This window comes from Oncorhynchus masou, chromosome 10 (assembly GCF_036934945.1).
Source record: "Oncorhynchus masou masou isolate Uvic2021 chromosome 10, UVic_Omas_1.1, whole genome shotgun sequence".
Classification (NCBI taxonomy): Eukaryota; Metazoa; Chordata; class Actinopteri; order Salmoniformes; family Salmonidae; genus Oncorhynchus; species Oncorhynchus masou.
Genome location: NC_088221.1, coordinates 47704721 through 47728338, shown reverse-complemented (window position 1 = coordinate 47728338; position 23618 = coordinate 47704721). Strand labels below are relative to the sequence as shown.

Here is a 23618-nt window from a genome sequence, read left to right as displayed (position 1 = left end):
TATCTAGACATTAATATCTAGACATTAATACACCTCTATCTAGATATTAATACCTAGACATTAATATCTAGACATTAACACACCTCTATCAATACATTAATATCTAGACATTAATACACCTCTATCTCGACATTAATATCTGGACATTAATACACCTCTTTCTAGACATTAATATCTAGACATTAATACACCTCTATCTATTAATATCTAGACATGAACACACCTCTATCGAGACAATAATACACCTCTATCAAGACATTGATACACCTCTATCTAGACAAAATACACCTCTATCAAGACATGAATATCAAGACATTAATACTCCTCTATCTAGACAATAATATCTAGACATTAATACACCTTTCTCTAGACATTAACACACCTCTATCTAGACATTAATACAACTCTATCTAGATATTAATATTTAGACATTAATACACCTCTATCTAGATATTAATATCTAGACATTAATATCTAGACATTAATATCTAGACAGTAACACACATTAATATCTAGACATTAATACACCTCTATCTAGACATTAATATCTAGACATTAATACACCTCTATCTAGATATTAATATCTAGACATTCATATCTAGACATTAATACATCTCTATCTAGACATTAACACACCTCAAACTAGACATTAATACACCTCTATCTAGACATTAATACACCTCTATCTAGACATTAATACACCTCTATCTAGACATTAATATCTAGACATTAATACACATCTATCTAGACATTAACACACCTCCATCTAGACATGAATATCTAGACATTAATACACCTCTATCTAGACATTAACACACCTCTATCTAGACATGAATATCTAGACATTAATTCACCTCTATCTAGACATTAACACACCTCTATCTAGACATTAATTCACCTCTATCTAGACATTAATATCTCGACATTAATAGACCTCTATCTAGACATGAATATCTAGACATGAATACACCTCTATCTAGACATTAATATCTATACATTAATATACCTCCATCTAGACATGAATATCTAGACATTAATACACCTCTATCTAGATATTAACACACCTCTATCTAGACATTAATTCACCTCTATCTAGACATTAACACACCTCTATCTAGATATTAATATCTAGACATTAATTCACCTCTATCTAGATATTAACACACCTCTATCTAGATATTAACACACCTCTATCTAGATATTAACACACCTCTATCTATACATTAACACACCTCTATCTAGACATTAATACACCTCTATCTAGACATTAACTCACCTCTATCTAGTCATTAATACACCTCTATCTAGACATTAATACACCTCTATCTAGACATTAATATCTAGACATTAATACACATCTATCTAGACATTAACACACCTCTATCTAGACATTATTATATAGACATTAGCACACCTTTATCTAGACATTATTATCTAGACATTAATACACCCCTATCTAGATATTAATATCTAGACATTAATACACATCTATCTAGACATTAACACACCTCTATCTAGACATTAATATCTAGACATTAACCAACCTTTATCTAGACATTATTATCTAGACATTAATACACCCCTATCTAGACATTCATATCTAGACATTAATATACCTCTATCTTGGAGAGGAGAGGTGCAGAGAGTAGAGTAGAGTAGAGGAGAGGAGAGGAGAGGAGAGGAGAGGAGAGGAGAGGAGAGGAGAGGAGAGGAGAGGAGAGGAGAGGAGAGAGGAGAGGAGAGGAGAGGAGAGGAGAGGAGAGGAGAGAAACCCAGCCTGGACTACCGGTGTGGGTGAGTTTGAAATGTAATATGGGACCGGCATGTATCTCATCTTCCCCCGCATGCCTTTCTCTTTCCCTTTCTCTCTTGACCTGATGCAGCCGCTCGGCCTAATCCTCTGATCAGCATGCCAGGGAGGCCCGCTCCTCCACCCCGCCAGGCCCAGCCACCGATCATATTGTCTAGAACCACTTATACTAATACACTGGGGCCTATGGAAAGAGGGGGGCAACCCCTAGAGTGGACACCCCCTCTAGCAGACACCAACCAACCCCTAGAGTGGACACCCCCACTAGCAGACACCAACCAACCCCTAGAGTGGACACCCCCACTAGCAGACACCAACCAACCCCTAGAGTGGACACCCCCACTAGCAGACACCAACCAACCCCTAGAGTGGACACCCCCACTAGCAGACACCAACCAACCCCTAGAGTGGACACCCCCACTAGCAGACACCAACCAACCCCTAGAGTGGACACCCCCTCTAGCAGACACCAACCAACCCCTAGAGTGGACACCCCCACTAGCAGACACCAACCAACCCCTAGAGTGGACACCCCCACTAGCAGACACCAACCAACCCCTAGAGTGGACACCCCCACTAGCAGACACCAACCAACCCAGCCAACTCAATTGAGTGAGCGTGAGAGAGAGAGAGAGAGAGAGAGAAAGAGGTATCAGGAGAAAAACAGGAAATCCTTTACACCGTCGTGGCACAGGTTGGGTCCGTACTCCGTAGCCGTAGTCAGGTTCAAGTTTTCACCCACCCGGACAGACAAAGGGCATGGTGAATGGACTGGCTTTGGTGGATCAGGGGGTGGGGGTGCTTGGCACACAAACACTAAGCACTCGTCCCTGCGAAGCCCACAGTGGCCCCAAATCCCCACATTTGTCTGAACAAATTGGCTGGACCCGGGGTCTTGTTTTCCTAGCTCTGCAGGGTTGATAAAGAGGGGCTAGGGGTAGCAAGAGAATGCGCTTCCATAGACCAGGGCTCATGGGAACAGAATAAATAGATGTTCTGGTCTGAAAATGGGCCTCACAGGACTCCTTTAGATGTATTGTGAGATACCCAAAATGCATCTGTTCATGATGGCAACATTAAAGTCCTGTAGATCAATTCATTACTACCGGTTTGTTTACTACACAAGGTTCCAACTTACCTAACTTCGTTGCTAATGTATAAAAGAATGAGATGTCAACGCTTCACATTTTTTGGGATTCACTTATAACATTCACTCCGTTTGAATTCTCTGGTGGCACGAGGGCATTTTAAAATCCTGATGATAAATGAGTTGAGTTGTTGCTTTGATTGATTGATTTCTTAACTTGTTTATTGAAGCTTTGACGTCAGTGATGCTCTAATCTAATTGCTTGTTATTATACATTGCTATATTTTTTTTTAAGTTAATAGATGAATATGCTAATAAGTGTTGTTTTTTTTAAAGATAGCTGTTAAAACTTCTAGTTAGACTCCTAACTTGAGGGGTGCTTCATAGAATTGGTAGAAATGTGTAACGTTAGAGGACCAAGTTTAAGAAACAGTGGCCGACACTGCTGACCTAGTGACCAGTTGGACAGCACCCAAAACAATGACAGGCATGTCACAGAAACGACCTCTGAACTTAGGGTCGCGACCTTCAATGACCACTTTCTCCATCTACACGAACAACAAACAAACCACATCAATAAGATTCATTGGCTGTGTTGTCAGGGACGAGGATGGTGATCAATAACCAATAATCAACAGCCAGACAGTAGAAGGCAGTACCACGGATGACAGACAGCATCACGGTAATTATTATAAAGTGCGAAATGTTAAGATGTGATAAATAAATCACAAATATATAAAATGATCCATTTGCCCCCAAAAGTTTCAAGAATCCATCTCTCTCTCTCTCTCTCTCTCTCTCTCTCTTCAAACGTCCTTGAGGAGTTCACTCTGACCTCTCTCTCTTCATAGGTCCTTGAGGAGTCCACTTTGACATCTCTCTCTCTTCAAAGGTCCTTGAGGAGTTCACTCTGACCTCTCTCTCTCTCTTCATAGGCCCTTGAGGAGTAGCTGTAACGCTCTCAGGGATACCGGCGTGGCTCATCATCCCTCTGCACAATCAGATAATCCATTAAATCACTATGTACGAATACATTATTGGACCTGATAAAGATTCATTTAGATGGAAAAGTTGTCAACCAACAGTGTCATGACGTAGCCCTTTCTGGGTATAGATCGTGGCTCCCCCCTCTCTCTCACTCTGTCCTACACCCAGGTTCTGTTATCTCAGGCCATAAATTCCTGGAAGAGACTCTCTCCCCCTGGTCATGCAGAGAGAGAGACACAGAGAGAACAAAGGATTTCACGTGGCCGAACTCCACACATAACTATATCTCTGAATGTGTACATTTCTCATTTACGGGGTTTGCATCTAATTCTTGTGAAATTATGTAATGTGATGTTAAGCCTTTAATGTGAGAGAATTGTATTCCCTTTAAAGTCATTGGCCCGCCCCCGTGAGCACAGACATGATCACACATCATAGAACCACCTTTTCTATTGATACAAATAAAAAACCTTCCTAAGGAAATCCTCTTCAGACCACGCATACCTCGCATACCTGAGGTGGTACAGGTTTGAGTACCAAGACTGAGCAAACCCACAGCGTGAGCTGTGACTGCAAATAGTTATTTAATTCCTAACCATACCACGTGGAGCATTGGCTACACGAAATGGAAATGGTTCAACTCTTGAGACTATCGATCCCAACAGAATAAGAGCAAATCTTAGATACAAATTACTGGTCTGCAGCAAGAAATTATGTAAACCTGGGATGTGAATACCAACAACCGCCAAAACATCTATTCTATAAGAACATTTCTGAATGGTACTCTGAAGTATCTATCAGCAGATGGACCGGATTCCAACAGAGAAAATCACGACACCTGGGCGTAAATATATATCGATTGCAATTATTCCCGAATGAGTGAGTGTTCATGTGCAAAGGATTAGCATTTCAATGTACATTATTATCAACTGTGTGTAGTGATTCATTTTGTCTTTCCAGCTTTCTCAGTCCACACCCACTTCCCTTTGTCCACCAAGCCATCATATCGGCTTAGCCCACTAGGGAATCTTCCCTATCATTTGTTAGTAACATATCTACTGTTTGCTTGTTTATCCATTTATGTTAGCTAGTAAATAAATGATTAAGCCAATTGGTGTATGGATGGTTTATAGTAAAGGCTGGGTTCGTACAGATAACCAACAATTTACGACGTTTGGAATGAGACGAAAATAATAATGAATGACATTTATATGATTATCTTAATCACGTTATAACAATGACAGAGAATTGATTTGATAAAACAACAGTATTCACTTTTAATGATGCCAAAGACACGACAACAGGATATGTAATAAACAGAGCATCTGTGTACTCAGGCCATACTTAATTCCAAGACCACAATTTATACGCTACTTATACCCTACTACCCTACGACTTAGCCTCGTATTAACACACGGATCTCGCAAGCTTACATAAATATGTTTCGTTATGAGTCCGCTATGACTCTGCTATGAATCCGCTATGACTCCGCTATGACTCTGCTATGAATCCGCTATGACTCCGCTATGACTCCGCTATGACTCTGCTATGAGTCCACTATGAGTCTGCTATGAGTCCGCTATGAGTCCGCTATGAATCCGCTATGACTTCGCTATGAGTCTACTATGAATCCGCTATGAGTCTGCTATGACTCCGCTATGAGTCTGCTATGACTCTGCTATGAGTCAATTATGAGTCCGCTATGGGTCTTGCAAAACACATATCTGTAAACTAAAGAGATCAGTGTGGTAGTAGGAGGCTAATAACTACTATTTATAGGGCCAATTAATCTGTCCACTTGCTGTAGTGTGGATTACTCTGAAACCAATTTTGTAGAAGAGCTACAATACATGCACACTGTCTTTTGTAACTTTTTTGCAATTTTCTTAACATTACCTTCAAGCAGAAAAGGCTAGAATTTTGACTAGAAACAAAAATGTTTATCATATTACTGCAGTACTAGCCTCTCTACACCGGCTTCCTGCTAAGGCAAGGGCTGATTTCATGGTTTTACTTCTCACCTACAAAGCATTACATGGGCTTGCTCCTACCTATCTTTCCGATTTGGTCCTGCCTGTCCCTAGAGTTTCTAAGCAAACAGCTGGAGGCAGGGCTTTCTCCTATAGAGCTCCATTTTTATGGTATGGTCTGCCTACCCATGTGAGAGAAGCAGACTGTCTCAACCTTTAAGTCTTTATTGAAGACTCATCTCTTCAGTAGGTCCTATGATTGAGTGTAGTCTGGCCCAGGAGTGTGAAGGTGAACGGAAAGGCACTGGAGCAACGAACTGCCCTTGCTGTCTGCCTGGCCGGTTCCCCTCTCTCCACTGGGATTCTCTGCCTCTAACCCACACAGTCATAAGAGGACTGACCACCCCTCAGACTGAAGAGGACTGACCACCCCTCATAGACTGAAGAGGACTGACCACCCCTCATAGACTGAAGAGGACTGACCATCATAAGTTCTGGCCTTTCTAGGGAGTTTTTCCTAGCCACCGTGCTTCTACACCTGCATTGCTTGCTGTTTGGGGTTTTAGGCTGGGTTTCTGTACAGCACTTGGTGACATCAGCTGATGTAAGAAGGGCTTTATAAATACATTTGATTGGTTGAAATAAATTTGATTGAATAGTTTTGCCGTCCTGGATCCTGATCTTCCTGCACCTTTGTTGCTGGGGGCTCCTGCGTCTGCAGCGCCTACTCCTTTGATTTCGAAGTCGACAAACTTCTGCACTGCTCTACCTTCTTAACAGTACTATCAACAAGGCAGGTCCTACAGGACCTAGTTTCTACCTTCTTAACAGCACTATCAACAAGGCAGGTCCTACAGGCCCTAGTTTATACCTTCTTAACAGCACTATCAACAAGGCAGGTGATGGATATTTATTTCATGAATGTAGTTTACATTTTTGCATGTCAATCTTTCCTGGCTCAAAGTGTAGGAGAGATTGACTTCATCCCTACTTGTATTTATGAGAGGTATTGACATTTATTTTATTTAACAAGTCAGTTAAGAACAAATTCTTAATTTCAATGACGGCCTAGGAACAGTGGGTTAACTGCCTGTTCAGGGGCAGAACGACCTTGTCAGCTCAGGGATTTGAACTTGCAACCTTCCGGTTACTAGTCCAACGGTCTAACCACTAGGCTACCCTGCCGCCCGATGATAAAGGCACTGAGCTGTCTGTTTAAACTACTGGCGCACAGCTCGGACACCCATGCATACCACACAAGACATGCCACCAGAGGTCTCATCAAAGTCCCCAAGTCCAGAACAGACTATGGGAGGTGCACAGTACTACATAGAGCCATGACTGCAGTAAAATTAGATAAAAAATAAACAGATAAAAAAAACTTATGGAACAACTGGGACTGTAAAGCAACACAAACATGGGGACAGACACATGCATACACACACACACAATAACATACACACTATACGCACACGTACACAGATTTTGTTCTGTAGATGTGGTAGTGGTGGAGTAGGGACCTGAGGGCACACGGTGTTGTGAAATCTGTGAATGTGTTGTAATGTGTTTAAAATTGTATAAACTTCCTTAATTATGCTGGACCCCAGGAAGAGTAGCTTCTGCCTTTATTCAACATCACTTTATTCCACAGATATGACGTTAACTTCTTGAAACTCCCCATCCCGGATCCGGGTTTGTGACTAAAGCCTCAGGCTCATTAGCATAACGCAACGTTAACGATTTCTGAAAATCGCAAATAAAATGAAAATAATGCGTCTGCTCTCAAGCTTAGCCTTTTCTTAACAACACTGTCATCTCAGATTTTCAAAATATGCTTTTGAACCATAGAAATTGACTAATTTGTGTAAGAGTATGCAAAGCTAGCATAGCATTTTGAGTAGCATTTAGCACGCAACATTTTCACAAAAACCAGATAACCAAATAAATAAAATCATTTACCTTTGAAGAGCTTCTGATGTTTTCAATGAGGAGACTCTCAGTTACATACCAAATGCGCAGTTTTTCCTGAAAGCGTCTGTGTGTAGGAGAAATCGTTCCGTTTTCTACATTGCGTCTGGCTACCAAACGAAAATTCAGTCACCTACAACGTAAAACTTTTTCCGGATTAACTACATAATATCGACCGAAACATGGCAAACGTTGTTTGGAATCAATCCTCAAGGTGTTTTTTCACATATCTCTTCATTGATATGCAGTTCGTGGAAGCTTGCTTTCCTCTCTGTATCGAATGGAAAAATACTGGCAGGTGGCTTTTGCGCACCAATTTCGGCGCAGGACACCGGGCGGACACCTGGTAAATGTGGTCTCTTATGGTCAATCTTCCAATGATCTGCCCACAAATACGTCACAATGCTGCAGAAACCTTGGGGAAACGACAGAAAGGGTTGACTCACTCCTCTCGCATTCACAGCCATATAAGGAGACAATGGAAAACAGAGCCTCAAAAATCCTTGTCATTTCCTGGATGCCATCTCATCTTGGTTTTGCCTGAAGCTCACGTTCTAGGGCACGCACAGAGAATATCTTGGTATTTCTGGACACGTCAGAGTGTTTTCTTTCGAATGGTATCAATTATATGCATAGTCGAGCATCTTTTTGTGACAAAATATCTTCTTTAAAACGGGAACGTTTTTCATCCAAAAATGAAATAGCGCCCCCATAGATGTAAGAGGTTAACTGACAACATCTCTTTTTTCCAAAGTTCCTCAGCTGAATCTGATTGGTGAATGGTGAATGGTGAATGGTGTGGCAAGTTAAGGAGACTAAATTACTTGCCGTTAACTTAGATTGTAAACTGTCATGGTCAAAACATACAGATTCAACGGTTGTAAAGATGGGAGAGGTCTGGCCGTAATAAAGAGATGCTCGCCATTTTTGACATCGCATTCCACAAAGCAAGTCCTGCAGGCTCTAGTTTTATCTTATATGGACTATTGTCCAGTCGTGTGGTCCAGTGCTGCAAGGAAAGACCTAGTTAAGCTGCAGCTGGCCCAGAACAGAGCAGTACATCTTGCTCTTCATTGTAATCAGAGGGCTAATATTAATACTGATATTAATAGTGTAAATATCAGTCTCTCTTGGCTAAGAGTTGAGGAGAGACAGACTACATCACTTCTTCTTTTTATTGTTTGCATAGTCAACTTACACACAGCTCTGACACACACACATCCCACCAGACATGCCACCAGGGGTCTTTTCACAGTCCCCAAATCCAGAACAAATTCAAGAAAGCGTATATCATTATATAGAGCCCTAATTGCATGGAACTTCCTTCCATCTCATATTGCTCAAATAAACAGCAAACCTGGTTTTACAAAACAGATAAAGCAACACCTCACCCCACAACGCCTCTCCCCTATTGGACCTAGATAGTTAAAGCAACACCTCACAGCACAACGACTCTCCCCTATTGGACCTAGATAGTTAAAGCAACACCTCACAGCACAACGCCTCTCCCCTATTGGACCTACATAGTTAAAGCAACACCTCACCCCACAACGCCTCTCCCCTATTGGACCAAGATAGTTAAAAACCTGTTAAGGCTCGGGACAATACTGCCCCCTTTGGATGAATTGCGTGCCCATAGTAAACTGAAAAAAATCTGTCCAAAATTGCTAATATATGCATATAGTAATTATTATTGACTAGAAAACACTCTAAAGCTTCTAAAACCGTTTGAATTATGTCTGTAAGTATAGCAGAACTCACAGGGCAGCCAATCTCCCAAACTAGTTTTGACATCCAGAAAGTTGGGGCAACTTTGACGTCATCGCCCCCACCCTTCCCAACCAGCTATGGATCTGGGAACAGTTTCTATGTCTTCCGCGAGATGTCCTCTATCAGTAGAGCTTTGACCCTTTGGCAGGCAAAATAGTGAGTGTCGCGAGAAAATACATGCGCTTTCAGGCGCGCGTTGGGCACAGAGCTCCCTTTGTTCCAACTTGCATGAGAAGAAGTCAGATTGTCCGGTTGAATTGAGAATTGTTTTGTACGTTAATAACATCCTAAAGCTTGCACTTAGTTTGACCAGTTTATTCGACATATAATATGTAATTTTGAAGTTTTGATGCGCAACTGTTCGGGAGCAGAAGTCATTTTGGATGCATTTCAGCTGGAACTTGTAGCATATGCTAATACAAAGAAACACGACTTGAAACCAAACGATGTATTGGGTAAGTATGACTCCTTCCACTACATTCTGATCGAAGACCATCACAGGTAAGGGAATATTTATGTTGTAATTTTGTGTTTCTGTTGACTCCAACATAGCAGAGAAATATTGCTTATGTCTGAGCGCCGCCTCAGATTATTGCATAGTGAACGATTTCTGTAACGTTAAAAATAAATGTGACAAAGCGATTGCATTAAGAAGCAGTGTATCTTTCTAACTATATGTAGAACATGTATATTTAGTCAAAGTTTATGATGTGTACTGCAGTTATCTGGCGGAGCTATCTATAATTTCTCCATACATTTTTGAGGATTTTCTGAACATGGCGTCAATGTAAACAGAGATTTATGGATATAAATTGCATATTATTGAAAAAAACATAAATGTACTGTGTAACATGTCCTATTACTGTCATCTGATGAAGATTTTCAAAAGGTTAGTGAATTATTTTTCTTTTAATCCTGCGTTTGCGATTGCATCTTTTGTTTGACAAAATGGCTACATATCGTCTGTGTCTTTGTGGTGGTTTGATATACATATGTGCTATGTTTTCGCCGTAAAACATTTTAGAAATCTGACTCGCTGGGTAGATGAAGAAGGTGTTTATCTTTCATTTGAGCTATTGGACGTGTTAATGTGTGGAGGTTAAATATTTCTAAGAATATTTTTGCATTCTGTGCGCCACTTTTTGAGTTGAGCGGGGGTGTGGAGTGCCCTTGGGGAATGTGTAGCGTGAACACGTTAAAATAACACCTCACGGCACAACGCCTCTCCCCTATTGGACCTAGATAGTTAAAGCAACACCTCACGGGATAACGCCTCTCCCCTATTGGACCTAGATAGTTAAAGCAACACCTCACGGGATAACGCCTCTCCCCTATTGGACCTAGATAGTTAAAGCAACACCTCACCCCACAACGCCTCTCCCCTATTGGACCTAGATAGTTAAAGCAACACCTCACAGCACAACGCCTCTCCCCTATTGGACCTACATAGTTAAAGCAACACCTCACGGCATAACGCCTCTCCCCTATTGGACCTAGATAGTTAAAGCAACACCTCGCGGCACAACGCCTCTCCCCTATTTAACCTAAATAGTTTGTGTGTATGTATTGATATGTAGGCTACGTGTGCCTTTTTAAAATGTATGTAGTTCTGTCCTTGAGCTGTTCTTGTCTATCGATGTTCTGTATTAAGTTTCATGTTTTGTGTGGAACCCAGGAAGAGTAACTGCTGCTTTTGCAACAGCCAATGGGATCCTAATAAAATACCAAAAATATCAAATTCCACACAGGTGAGTTCACTGACACGTCTTTATTACTGAGACGTGGTTAAGGAAGAGTGTTTTGAATGTTAACCTTTCTGGTTATTACCTTTTTCAGCAAGACAGATCTTCCAAAGGTGGGGGAGTGGCAATCTTTACCAAGGATCACCTTCAGTGCACGGTTGTCTCCACCAAGTCTGTCCCCAAACAATTTGATTTGCTAATTTTAAGCATTAAACTTTCAAATAGCTCTTTGTTGACTGTTACTGGGTGCTATCGTCCTCCATCAGCACCGGTCTGTACCCTAAATGCCATAAGCTCTCTCCTGGCCCCTTATGCTAAGTCTGAATTTGTCCTGCTAGGTGACCTAAACTGGGACATGCTTAAACCACCTGACCAAGTCCTAAAGCAATGGGACTCCCCAAATCTTTCTCAGATTATTACGAAGGAATGACCCCAAACACCCAGGAAAGGCTACTCTCCTCGATGTTATCCTCACAAATAATCCTGATAGGTATCAGTCTGGTGTTTTCTGTAATGACCTTAGTGTTCACTGTTTTACAGCCTGTGTTCGTAATGGCTGCTCAGTGAAACGACCTGTCCTGATTTGTCATAGACGCTTGCTAAAAAACTTTAATGAGCAAGCCTTCCTTCATGACCTGGCCTCTGCAAAATGGTATAGAATCCCTTTGTCGAAGACGCCTGGACCTTCCTTTTCTATATTTTCAGTGGTTTTGTTAACAAACACACCCATGATCTTGCAGAGTTACTCCACCTCAAGAAATGCATTTGGCAAAAGGCTCGGCACACACGCACACTCAGGCTGACTGGCTCTCGTTCAGGCATATGAGAAATAAATGCACTCAGGCTATTCGGAAGACAAAAGTTAGTTACTTTAAGGAGCAATTCTCTCTCTGGGTCGAACACAAGAAGTTCTGGAAAATAGTTAAAGACCTGGAGAATAAACCCTCCTCACAGCTGCCCAAGTCCCTTAAAGTTGATGATTTGGTTGTTACTGACAAGAAGCAAATGGCTGAGCTTTTTAGTCACCCGTTCAACATTTCCTCATCTCCCACCCCTTCTAATGCGACTATCCCCGATGCTCCTCCCTCTTTTTCCCCTGCCCTGCTACAAAGTTTCTCCCTGCAGGCAGTCACAGAGTCCAAGGTGCTAAAGGAGCTCCTTAAACTTGACCCCCCAAAAAACATCTGGGTCAGATGGTTTAAACCCTTTCTTCATTAAGATTGCTTCCCCCATCATCGCCAAGCCTATCTTCAATCTTTTTAACCTGTCTCAATTCTGGGGAGGTTCCCATTGCTTAGAAGGCAGCCACGGTCCATCCATTATTTAAAGGGGGAGATCAAGCTGATCCTAACTGTTATAGGCCTATTTCTATTTTGCTCTGTTTATCAAAAGTGTTAGGAAAAACTCAATAATCAACTGACTGGCTTTCTTAATGTCTATAGTGCTCTCTCTGGTATGCAATCCGGTTTCAGCTCAGGTTATGGACTGCAAGCTTTAATGGTCCTCAATGATGTCACCACTGCCATAGATCCTAAGCAATGTTGTGCTGCTATTTCTTTGCCAAAGCTTTTGATACGGTAGACCATTCCATTCTTGTGGGCCGGCTAAGGAGTATTGGTGTCTCTGAGGGGACTTTGGCCTGGTTTGCTAACTACGTTCCTCTCAAAAGAGTGCAGTGTATAAAGTCAGAAAATCTGCTGTCTCAGCCACTACCTGTCACCAAGGGAGTACCCCAAGGCTTCCTAGGCCCCACGCTCTTCTCAATTTACATCAACATAGTTCAGGCAGTAGGAAGCTCTCTCATCCATTCATATGTAGATGACACAGTCTTATACTCAGCTGGCCCCTCCCTGGAATGTGTGTTAAATGCTCTACAACAAAGCTTTCTTAGTGTCAAACAAGCTTTCTCTGCCCTTAGCCTTCTTCTAAACACCTCCAAAACAAAGGTCATGTGGTTTGGTAAGAAGAATGCCCCTCTCCCCAACGGTGTGATTACTACCTCTGAGAGTTTAGAGCTTGAGGTAGTCACCTCATACAAGCACTTTGGAGTATGGCTATATGGTACACTGTCCTTCTCTCAGCACAAATCAAAGCTGCAGGCTAAAGTTAAATCTAGACTTGGTTTCATCTATTGTAGTTGCTGTTCTTTCACCCCAGCTGCTTAACTAACCCTGATTCAGATGTCCATTCTACCCTTGCTAGATTACAGAAACATAATTTATAAATCGGCAGGTAAGTGGTAGATGTTCTTGACCATTCGGCCATCAGATTTACCACCACTGCTCCTTATAGGACACATCACTGCACTCTATACTCCTCTGTAAATAGGTCATCTCTGTATACCCTTCGCAAACACCACTGGTTGATGCTTATTTATTAAACCCTCTTAAGCCTCACTCCCCCCTATCTGAGATATCAACTGCAGCCCTCATCCTCCACATACAACACCTGTTCCGCCAGTCACATTCTGTTAATGGTCCCCAAAGCACACACATCCCTGGGTTGCTCGTCTTTTCAGTTCGCGGTAGCTAACGCCTGGAACGAGCTGCAACAAACACTCAAACTGGACAGTTTTAGCTCAATCTCTTCATACGAAGAATCAATCATTGACACTCTTACTGACAGTTGTGGCTGCTTTGTGTGATGTATTGTTGTCTCTTGAATTTTGTGCTGTTGTCTGTGCCAAATGTTTGTACCATGTTGTGCTGCTACCATGTTGTGTTGCTACCATGCTGTGTTTTCATCTGTTGCTGCCTTGCTATGTTGTTTTCTTAGGTCTCTCTCTTTATGTAGTGTTGTCTCTTGTCATGATGTGTGTTTTGTCCTATATTTAGCTTTTATTTTTTTTTAAATATCCCAGCCCCCATCCCCGGAGGAGGCCTCTAGGTAGGCCGTAATGAGAAATAAGAATGTGTTCTTAATTTACTTGCCTAGTTAAATAAATAAAACATGAGTACACTGATGACATCTCTTCATTCCACAGACATGATGAGTTCACTGACATCTCTTTATTCAACAAACATGAATTCAATGACATACACACACACACACACACACGACTCCAGGTAAGTAAAGCCATTCTCTAAACACGGCCTTTCCTTAGCGCAAGTTGTTTCAAGTCTGAATGAAATGCATTAAAAAAATCTGATTTCTGTGTTTGAGATATTTATAGCTTATTCGCCTAGAAACACAGATGATTTTAAAGTTAATAAATTCGTACACCTGCTCTGAATCTTTGAATGAGAGAGAGAGGAACCTCAACACGTTTGCATTGGAACAGAGTGGCCAATGACCTGTTAGCGCCCTCTGCTGGACACTACAGGAACTAGTAGTGCTTCTCTAAATTACAACTCTGGAATTCCATTCCATTCCTATAACAGGAAAATGTAACTGTATCTACTTAGCAGAATAAAGTAGTTTATTATTATAATAAATTAATATTCTCTAGATTTCCAGCAAAAACATACAAAATAATTACTTCTATTGAATACTGGCACATATAATAAAATCTCAATCTAAAGCTTTTGACGAATACTTTGTTGAGAGCTGTAAAACCACATAACGAGCACACTCCTTCGATACAGTTTACTGGTGAAGTGGATTTATGTTGGACAACATTGCTATTTGGGACGATGTTTAATTACAAACTATTGTGGGCTCTGCTCTTTCACTTTCCACTGAGTTTGAGGACGTTGGTTACCATGGCGCCGATGCCGTCGAAGATCAGGTGCACCTGGGTCTCACACATGAAGGCTGGTGATGTCACCACCTTGTTCTTCTGGTCTACGTGGGCCTCGTGATGACACTCAGGGTCAAGGGTCACACACAGAGACAGGGATTACAGAGGCTAATCAAAAGCACACATCAAAACAGCTTAAATTCATTGCAAGCGCCGTGATCTATCAAAGGTTATATCAAATGACCTTTAAACGTGTTTAATTGCTGATGTCAACAGTAAGATAACAGTTAGATAACAAACACAATTGCATTTTATCGATGGCAATTTGAATGCATAGATAGATATACCGTGACAAGATCCTGCGGCCCATTGTAGTGCCATTCATCCGCCACCACGGCCCCATGTCTCAACGATCAGTACACAACTCCTGGAAGCTGAAAATATCCCAGTTCTTCTATGGCCTGCATACTCATCAGGCATGTCACCTATTGAATGTTTGTGATGCTCTGGATTGACGTGTATGACAGCGTGTTCAAGTAGCCGCCAATATCAAGTAACTTCGCACAGCCATTGATAGAGGAGTGGGACAACATTCCACAGGCCCCAATCAACATCCTGATCAACTCTATGTGAAGGAGATGTGTCGTGCTGCATGAGGTAAATGGTGGTCACACCAGATACTGACTGGTCTTCTGATCCACGCCTCTAACTTTTTGGAAGGTATCTGTGACCAACAGAAGCATATCTGTATTCCCAGTCATGTGAAATCCATGCATGTTGCGTCAATATTTGTGTTCAGTATTTATAATCCAGCATGTGAAAGGATATGGTGACCTCCTTGACGATGTGCTTGGCTCCCAGAGCCTTAATAGCCCCAGCAGTGCCAGCATAGGGCCACTTGCCCCCATTCTCCTCTTCGTGCCCCACCGTCACCTCTACCCCAGGAAGCAGCTTGGCAGCCAACACAGGAGAGATACAGCACAACCTAGGTTAAATATAGCCAGGTTAGGACAATGTACTAACTCCATGTGACCAGCTTAGTTTAGAGGTTGGCCCCTCTGATGTCACATTGATACGTTTTAATTTATCATTTATAAATTATTTTTGAAAAAAACTCCCACTTTAACTACCATCATTACTAACCTTTAGGCATATGAGCTACTATAAGCAGATTGAAAACTAAAATAATATGCAGTGTGGTTAAGGCTAGCGGGGTGGTTAAGGCTAGCGGGGTGGTTAAGGCTAGCGGGGGTTGGGGGTTAAGGCTAGCGGGGGTTGGGGGTTAAGGCTAGCGGGGGTTGGGGGTTAAGGCTAGCGGGGGCTGGGGGTTAAGGCGGGGGGGTTAAGGCTAGCGGGGGGTTAAGGCTAGCGGGGGGGGTTAAGGCGGGGGGGGGGTTAAGGCTAGCGGGGGGTTAAGGCTAGCGGGGTTGGGGGTTAAGGCTAGCGGGGTTGGGGGTTAAGGCTAGCGGGGTTGGGGGTTAAGGCTAGCGGGGTTGGGGGTTAAGGCTAGCGGGGTTGGGGGTTAAGGCTAGGGGGGGGGTTAAGGCTAGCGGGGGGGTTAAGGCTAGCGGGGGGGGTTAAGGGGCGGGGGGTTAAGGCTAGCGGGGGGGGTTAAGGGGGGGGGTTAAGGCTAGCGGGGGGTTAAGGCTAGCGGGGGGGTTAAGGCTAGCGGGGGGTTAAGGCTAGCGGGGGGTTAAGGCTAGCGGGGGTTAAGGCTAGCGGGGGGTAAGGCTATCGGGTGGGGGGTAAGGCTAGCGGGGGGGGGTTAAGGCTAGCAGGGGGGTTAAGGCTAGCAGGGGGGTTAAGGCTAGCGGGGGGTTAAGGCTAGCGGGGGGTTAAGGCTAGCGGGGGGGTGAGGGCTAGCGGGGGGTTAAGGCTAGCGGGGGGTTAAGGCTAGCGGGGGGTTAAGGCTAGCGGGGGGTTAAGGCTAGCAGGGGGGGGGTTAAGGCTAGCAGGGGGGTTAAGGCTAGCAGGGGGGTTAAGGCTAGCAGGGGGGTTAAGGCTAGCAGGGGGGTTAAGGCTAGCAGGGGGGTTAAGGCTAGCAGGGGGGTTAAGGCTAGCAGGGGGGTTAAGGCTAGCAGGGGGGTTAAGGCTAGCAGGGGGGTTAAGGCTAGCAGGGGGGTTAAGGCTAGCAGGGGGGTTAAGGCTAGCAGGGGGTTAAGGCTAGCAGGGGGGTTAAGGCTAGCAGGGGGGTTAAGGCTAGCAGGGGGGTTAAGGCTAGCAGGGGGGTTAAGGCTAGCAGGGGGGTTAAGGCTAGCAGGGGGGTTAAGGCTAGCAGGGGGGTTAAGGCTAGCAGGGGGGTTAAGGCTAGCAGGGGGGGGTTAAGGCTAGCAGGGGGGGGGTTAAGGCTAGATTTAAAATTGTATTGTATGATTGTATGACTTTGTGGCTGTGCTAGCTAATGCCACTATGCAGAGCTGCCTCCAGAACAAGATTCATGACACAAAAAGCTAACCTGGTCACAGGGATGGGTAACTCATCAGTTAGATAATTCGGCTTTTTGTTTTTTGCACTGCATTTCTGGAACAATCTTCAAAATGTTCTTAAAATGTGATGTTCTGGTGTCTCCAGGTCCATTCAGAAAGCTGATTGAGGACCTTATTACTGATGAATGTGATGTTCTGGTGTCTCTAGGTCCACTCAGAAAGCTGATTGAGGACCGTATCACTGATGAATGTGATGTTCTGGTGTCTCTAGGTCCACTCAGAAAGCTGATTGAGGACCTTATTACTGATGAATGTGATGTTCTGGTGTCTCTAGGTCCATTCAGAAAGCTGATTGAGGACTATTACTGATGAATGTGATGTTCTGGTGTCTCTAGGTCCATTCAGAAAGCTGATTGAGGACTGTATTACTGATGAATGTGATGTTCTGGTGTCTCTAGGTCCATTCAGAAAGCTGATTGAGGACTGTATTACTGATGAATGTGATGTTCTGGTGTCTCTAGGTCCATTCAGAAAGCTGATTGAGGACCTTATTACTGATGAATGTGATGTTCTGGTGTCTCTAGGTCCATTCAGAAAGCTGATTGAGGACCTTATTACTGACGAATGTGATGTTCTGGTGTCTCTAGGTCCATTCAGAAAGCTGATTGAGGAACGTATTACTGATGAATGTGATGTTCTGGTGTCTCTAGGTCCATTCAGAAAGCTGATTGAGGACTGTATTACTGATGAATGTGATGTTCTGGTGTCTCTAGGTCCACTCAGAAAGCTGATTGAGGACCGTATCACTGATGAATGTGATGTTCTGGTGTCTCTAGGTCCACTCAGAAAGCTGATTGAGGACCTTATTACTGATGAATGTGATGTTCTGGTGTCTCTAGGTCCATTCAGAAAGCTGATTGAGGACTATTACTGATGAATGTGATGTTCTGGTGTCTCTAGGTCCATTCAGAAAGCTGATTGAGGACTGTATTACTGATGAATGTGATGTTCTGGTGTCTCTAGGTCCATTCAGAAAGCTGATTGAGGACCTTATTACTGATGAATGTGATGTTCTGGTGTCTCTAGGTCCATTCAGAAAGCTGATTGAGGACCTTATTACTGACGAATGTGATGTTCTGGTGTCTCTAGGTCCATTCAGAAAGCTGATTGAGGAACGTATTACTGATGAATGTGATGTTCTGGTGTCTCTAGGTCCATTCGGAAAGCTGATTGAGGACTATTACTGATGAATGTGATGTTCTGGTGTCTCTAGGTCCACTCAGAAAGCTGATTGAGGACTATTACTGATGAATGTGATGTTCTGGTGACTCTAGGTCCACTCAGAAAGCTGATTGAGGACTATTACTGATGAATGTGATGTTCTGGTGTCCCTAGGTCCATTCAGAAAGCTGATTGAGGACCTTATTACTGATGAATGTGATGTTCTGGTGTCTCTAGGTCCACTCAGAAAGCTGATTGAGGGCCGTATTACTGATGAATGTTTTTTTCTGTTTGCATTTTGGATTTATTTTTGATATGAGTATTTTCTATAATTTCTGTAATTCAGGGCTCATCTGTAAAATAGACCTTGGTCTCAGTATGACTCCCTGATTAAATAAAGGTTATATAAAAACACAATAAATACAATAACTCTTCCTAATTTATACAACCAGTTAGAGATACTAGAATCCTCGTCTTAACCTAGAGCAAACTGATATTAGATGGTAGTTTTCTAAAACGGCTTTCATTCCTTCCCGCCATCTATCCATCTGACTGCTTAACTTCAAATGAGTGTGAATGGAAGGAAAGGGTACAAGAATATGAACCCACTTTAAAACGATTGAGATACACCCAAAAGGTATTCATATACAAGGGGCACTCGATCCCAAGTCGCTCTTGGACAGACTACGTAAATATAAATCAAGCATCTGACCAGATCACCGAATATTTTTTGGTCTGGGTTAACCGAGCTCAATCCCCAACAGGCACAGTTTTACACACGACGACAGCACTGACCCGATCGGTTTGCCTGCCTTGTGAAAGTCCTTCAGGACTCGCTCCACATCTCTGTTGATCTTGCAGTCTGGACCGTCCACGGCAAACGTCGACCTGCCACACAAGCAAAACAGATCTGTCTGAGGGGTACAGAGACAGAAACATTGAGATGCCCTTGCAGAAGCTCAAAGTGTTTGTACCACAGGTATACTTAACATGAATGATATGAATTAACTTTTTTTTTTTTTTTAACAATGTTGTATGACAACGCTGTTCCACCTACAGGTTTTTTGCAGCCCCAAAGCCCCCTGGGAAGATGATGGCGTCGTGGTCGCCAACGCTGAGTTTGGCGAGATCTGTGACGTTGCCCCTAGCGATGCGTGCGGACTCCGATAAGACGTTCCTGGACTCGTTCTCAACCGGCACTCCCTTCCCGTGGTCGATGACATGCATCTGGGACACGTCAGGGGCGTACATCTGCACCTCGGCCCCGCCCCTGCTCAGGTGCACCAGAATCCTGTCTCACACACACACACACACACACCACATCAGAGAGAATGATGTAGCACCTCTTGTTCACCATGTGAATCAGGCTAGACGCCACCTCCTGCTGGCCCACTTCTCACAGGCGTCTGGTGCATAGAGCGGAGCCCAGCGACGTCCGGGCTTGGCCGGTGTAGGCCGTCATTGTAAATAGGAAAATGTTCTTAACTGACTTGCCTATTTTTATGGTTTTCATTTTTTATTTCACCTTTATTTAACCAGGTAGGCTAGTTGAGAACACCTTTATTTAACCAGGTAGGCTCGTTGAGAACACCTTTATTTAACCAGGTAGGCTCGTTGAGAACACCTTTATTTAACCAGGTAGGCTCGTTGAGAACACCTTTATTTAACCAGGTAGGCTCGTTGAGAACACCTTTATTTAACCAGGTAGGCTAGTTGAGAACACCTTTATTTAACCAGGTAGGCTAGTTGAGAACACCTTTATTTAACCAGGTAGGCTAGTTGAGAACAAGTTCTCAATTGCAACTGCGACCTGGACAAGATCGCAGTAGCAATTCGACACAAACAACAACACAGAGTTACACCTGGAATAAACTAGTTAAAAAAAAACATTATAATAATTTTAAGATGTATGCACTGTATGTTTCAGCCATCTTGTCAAGCAAGTAAATAGCATGTTGTGACAGGTTTGGAATAGAATTAAAATAGGCCTACTCACGCTGATGCTTCATGGATTTCTGTTCCATCATACACACCACAGCCAGACAGCACCTGTTAACATGACTCACATTAATATGACACGTTCACTTCATAAGAAATTATTGATTATCTTCTGGGAAATTAATGCAAAACTAGATCAACTCCCAACAACACAACTAGATCAACTCCCAACAACAAAACTAGATCAACTCCCAACAACAAAACTAGATCAACTCCCAACAACAAAACTAGATCAACTCCCAACACCACAACTAGATCAACTCCCAACACCAAAACTAGATCAACTCCCAACACCAAAACTAGATCAACTCCCAACACCAAAACTAGATCAACTCCCAACAACAAAACTATACTGAACAAAAATATAAAACGCAACATTTAAAGTGTCGGTCCCATGTTTCATGAGCTGAAATAAAAAAGATTCCAGACGTTTTCCATTAAACAGCATGATCATTACACAGGTGCACCTTGTGCTGGGGGCCAATAAAAAGGCCAATCTAAAACGTGCAGTGTGTCACACAACACAATGCCACAGATGTTTTAAGTTCTGAGGGAGCGTGCAATTGGCATGCCGACTGCAGGAATGTCCGCCAGAGCAAAATAGCAAATTCTGAAAAACGCTTACCTGTATCTATGTTTGTCCTGTACAACTGCAGTCCTTCCGCTGAAATTCATACTTTTAATAAAAACATTTATCATATACAGGCTGTTAAGTCTCCAGTTGATTAACACAATGAGGAAAAAAGTTGATTTTATTCTATAAAAGTTTTTATTCAAAGTATGAATCACAGTTGTAGACGACAAACATAGGTGCAAGCCTCAGCATCTTCAGAATGGACTATTTTTCAATAGCTGCTTGATGATGAGTTGGTTATTTGAATCAGCTGTGCAGTGCTCGGGCAGAAACCTAAATGTGCCTCTCGGTGTGCAGAGAACCGACTCTGCACAAGCTTGCAAAAAAAAAAAAAAAAAAATGGAGTTGTCCGCCTGAAGCCAGAAGTGAAATAACATTCAGTTTCAACTTACTCTGTAGGCTTGGTTCTTATGCAGGGGGGAATAAACATTTTTTAAGTACATTCATGTAGTGTCTAATTTAACAGAATTTCCAAACATGGGTCTGCAGTTCGTCAGCATGGTCAGTTCCGCTCTGCTTACCTCATGTCAAAATAAAAGTCCCCCCCACAAGTTCTTGCTTTTTTTGTGTGCAGGCATGGCACACTTGCAGGACTTTTATTTTGACATGAGGTAAGCTGAGAGGAAGTTTGGAAAGTTGGTTTATGTTCTATTAGATGTTTGTTTTTTGTAAAAATGTTCCCTCTGCATAAGGACCAACCCTACAGACAATCGGCAGGGTGGACATCCCGAGGGGTTCGTGCGGAGATAGTGACAGCTGGTTAAAATGGCATCCCTTGACAAGAACAAGAGGTATGTCAGAAGTGCAGTATTATCATAAGTAGATAGTTATACTTGGAATACGGAGGAGGAATGGAGGGGAAAAGAGAGGCAGAGGTCATCTAAACGATAGAGGGAGGAAGACGGTGAGATTGAGTCGGGTAAACATGGTGGGGGGAAAAAAAGGGAGATGGTTTGTTAAATGAAGAACATGTAAGCCGACAGAGTTAAAGAGGAGAAGTATCGGAGGTGGTCGGGTGTGGTGTAGTTCTCATTGACTGAGGCTTGTAACCCAGGGTCAGGATGAAGAATAGTCTGTGACAGTAGGAGTGACGTTTTTGGAAAAAAGTGGACTCTTGCCTTTTGTGTGTGGATTAATTGTCGGAGTAGAGGACCTTGTGCATTTCAGGTAAAACAAAATGTTTATATCCCAGGACAAATTAGCTTGCAAGTACAAGCTAACTTGCTAAATTGCCATGCATGTTTAATGCTTTTTGACCTGTCCACAAATTAATGTAATTGGTTCAGAGTTTGTTTTGATATTTTACCTGCTTGTCGTGATCCCGTTTGGTGTAGGGGGACAAAATAAAATGTTGTACAATGGCGCGTGCAGCCGCTCGTTGACGTGAATAATTGAATAACATGGATTTCTAAACGTATTTTGCGACGCCTGCGCACGCAACGTGTCCGGTCTGGTCAGCTAGCCAGTCAATTAGATTAGATTTTAGGCATTTATAGTAACGGTTATCAACTGTACTGCAGGGATGGAACAGTTAGAGGTTATGGTGGCAGCTGCAGAAAGGTATTTGCGTGTGTGAGACTTGACATCAGAAGAGTTACAGGGTGTGTTAAGTGGTGGTGTCCCATCCTTTCAGGCTGTTGGCATGAAGTAGGACTATATATATCTATATTTAAATAGTGGAGTATGGTATTTATTTTAATTTTGTTTAATTATACAAACCATTCGAATTATACCCTAGTCTAGTAGGTGGCAGTTAACGCAACATTTATTGGATGACAACTGCAGTTAAACCACATCGAAGAAGAATCGGCAGGGTGACTTGAAATGACATTGTATTTAATTTCTGGCTTTGCGGGTTAATTCCTAGCAACCTTAGCGTGTAAATACTAGCGTTGCTAAAAAAAAAGAACGGCAAGCGACTGATTGCCTCAATGTTGCGACCATTTATCAAAACTCAACAACACCGCAATATAAGAGAGTAATTAAGAGAGTGGAGTTGAGCGATTACTCAGATAGGGATTTCCGATACTACCTGCAACTGGTCAGAACTGACTTGGCACACATTAATCACGTAGCCCACTACTCGACACACTATATCGGATCCAGGTTTACTTACAACTGCAACCTTTGCACCGCTCCATCTGGCACTGGTGTGAAGCCCCGAGTTTACCAACTGTGATTTCCCTGGGAATGGAACCGATTTAAATGCTAGTGATCTTAAAGCAAACATTGTTGACTACAGAGTTGTACATAAACCAGACAGGGACCCCTATTGACAAACGCGCACAAGATGCCGGGCAGTGGAATCAGCGTCTCGACAGCGAAA

General features: G+C 42.8%; 1 protein-coding gene across 1 annotated transcript; it reads right to left on the bottom strand.

Annotated features, from left to right (window-relative positions):
* Positions 1-14320: 14320 nt before the first annotated feature.
* Positions 14321-23618, bottom strand: gatd3 (glutamine amidotransferase class 1 domain containing 3). The gene is made up of 6 exons (XM_064976944.1): positions 23409-23618; positions 20657-20709; positions 19718-19951; positions 19456-19548; positions 15843-15998; positions 14321-15131 (listed from the first exon to the last, which is right to left on the bottom strand). Exons 1-6 carry the CDS (start codon positions 23520-23522, stop codon positions 15002-15004), a joined length of 780 nt encoding a protein of 259 aa, XP_064833016.1. The 5' UTR covers positions 23523-23618; the 3' UTR covers positions 14321-15001.

Excerpts from the sequence above, each read along its gene's own strand:
- gatd3 (XM_064976944.1), bottom strand. The coding sequence starts at position 23,522 with ATGTTTGCTTTAAGATCACTAGCATTTAAATCGGTTCCATTCCCAGGG. Across the intron at positions 20,710-23,408 it reads GCGGTGCAAAGGTTGCAGTT|GTGCTGTCTGGCTGTGGTGT; the intron begins GTAAGTAAACCT and ends TCATGTTAACAG. Across the intron at positions 15,132-15,842 it reads CACATCGTCAAGGAGGTCAC|CGAGGCCCACGTAGACCAGA; the intron begins CATATCCTTTCA and ends TGAGTGTCATCA.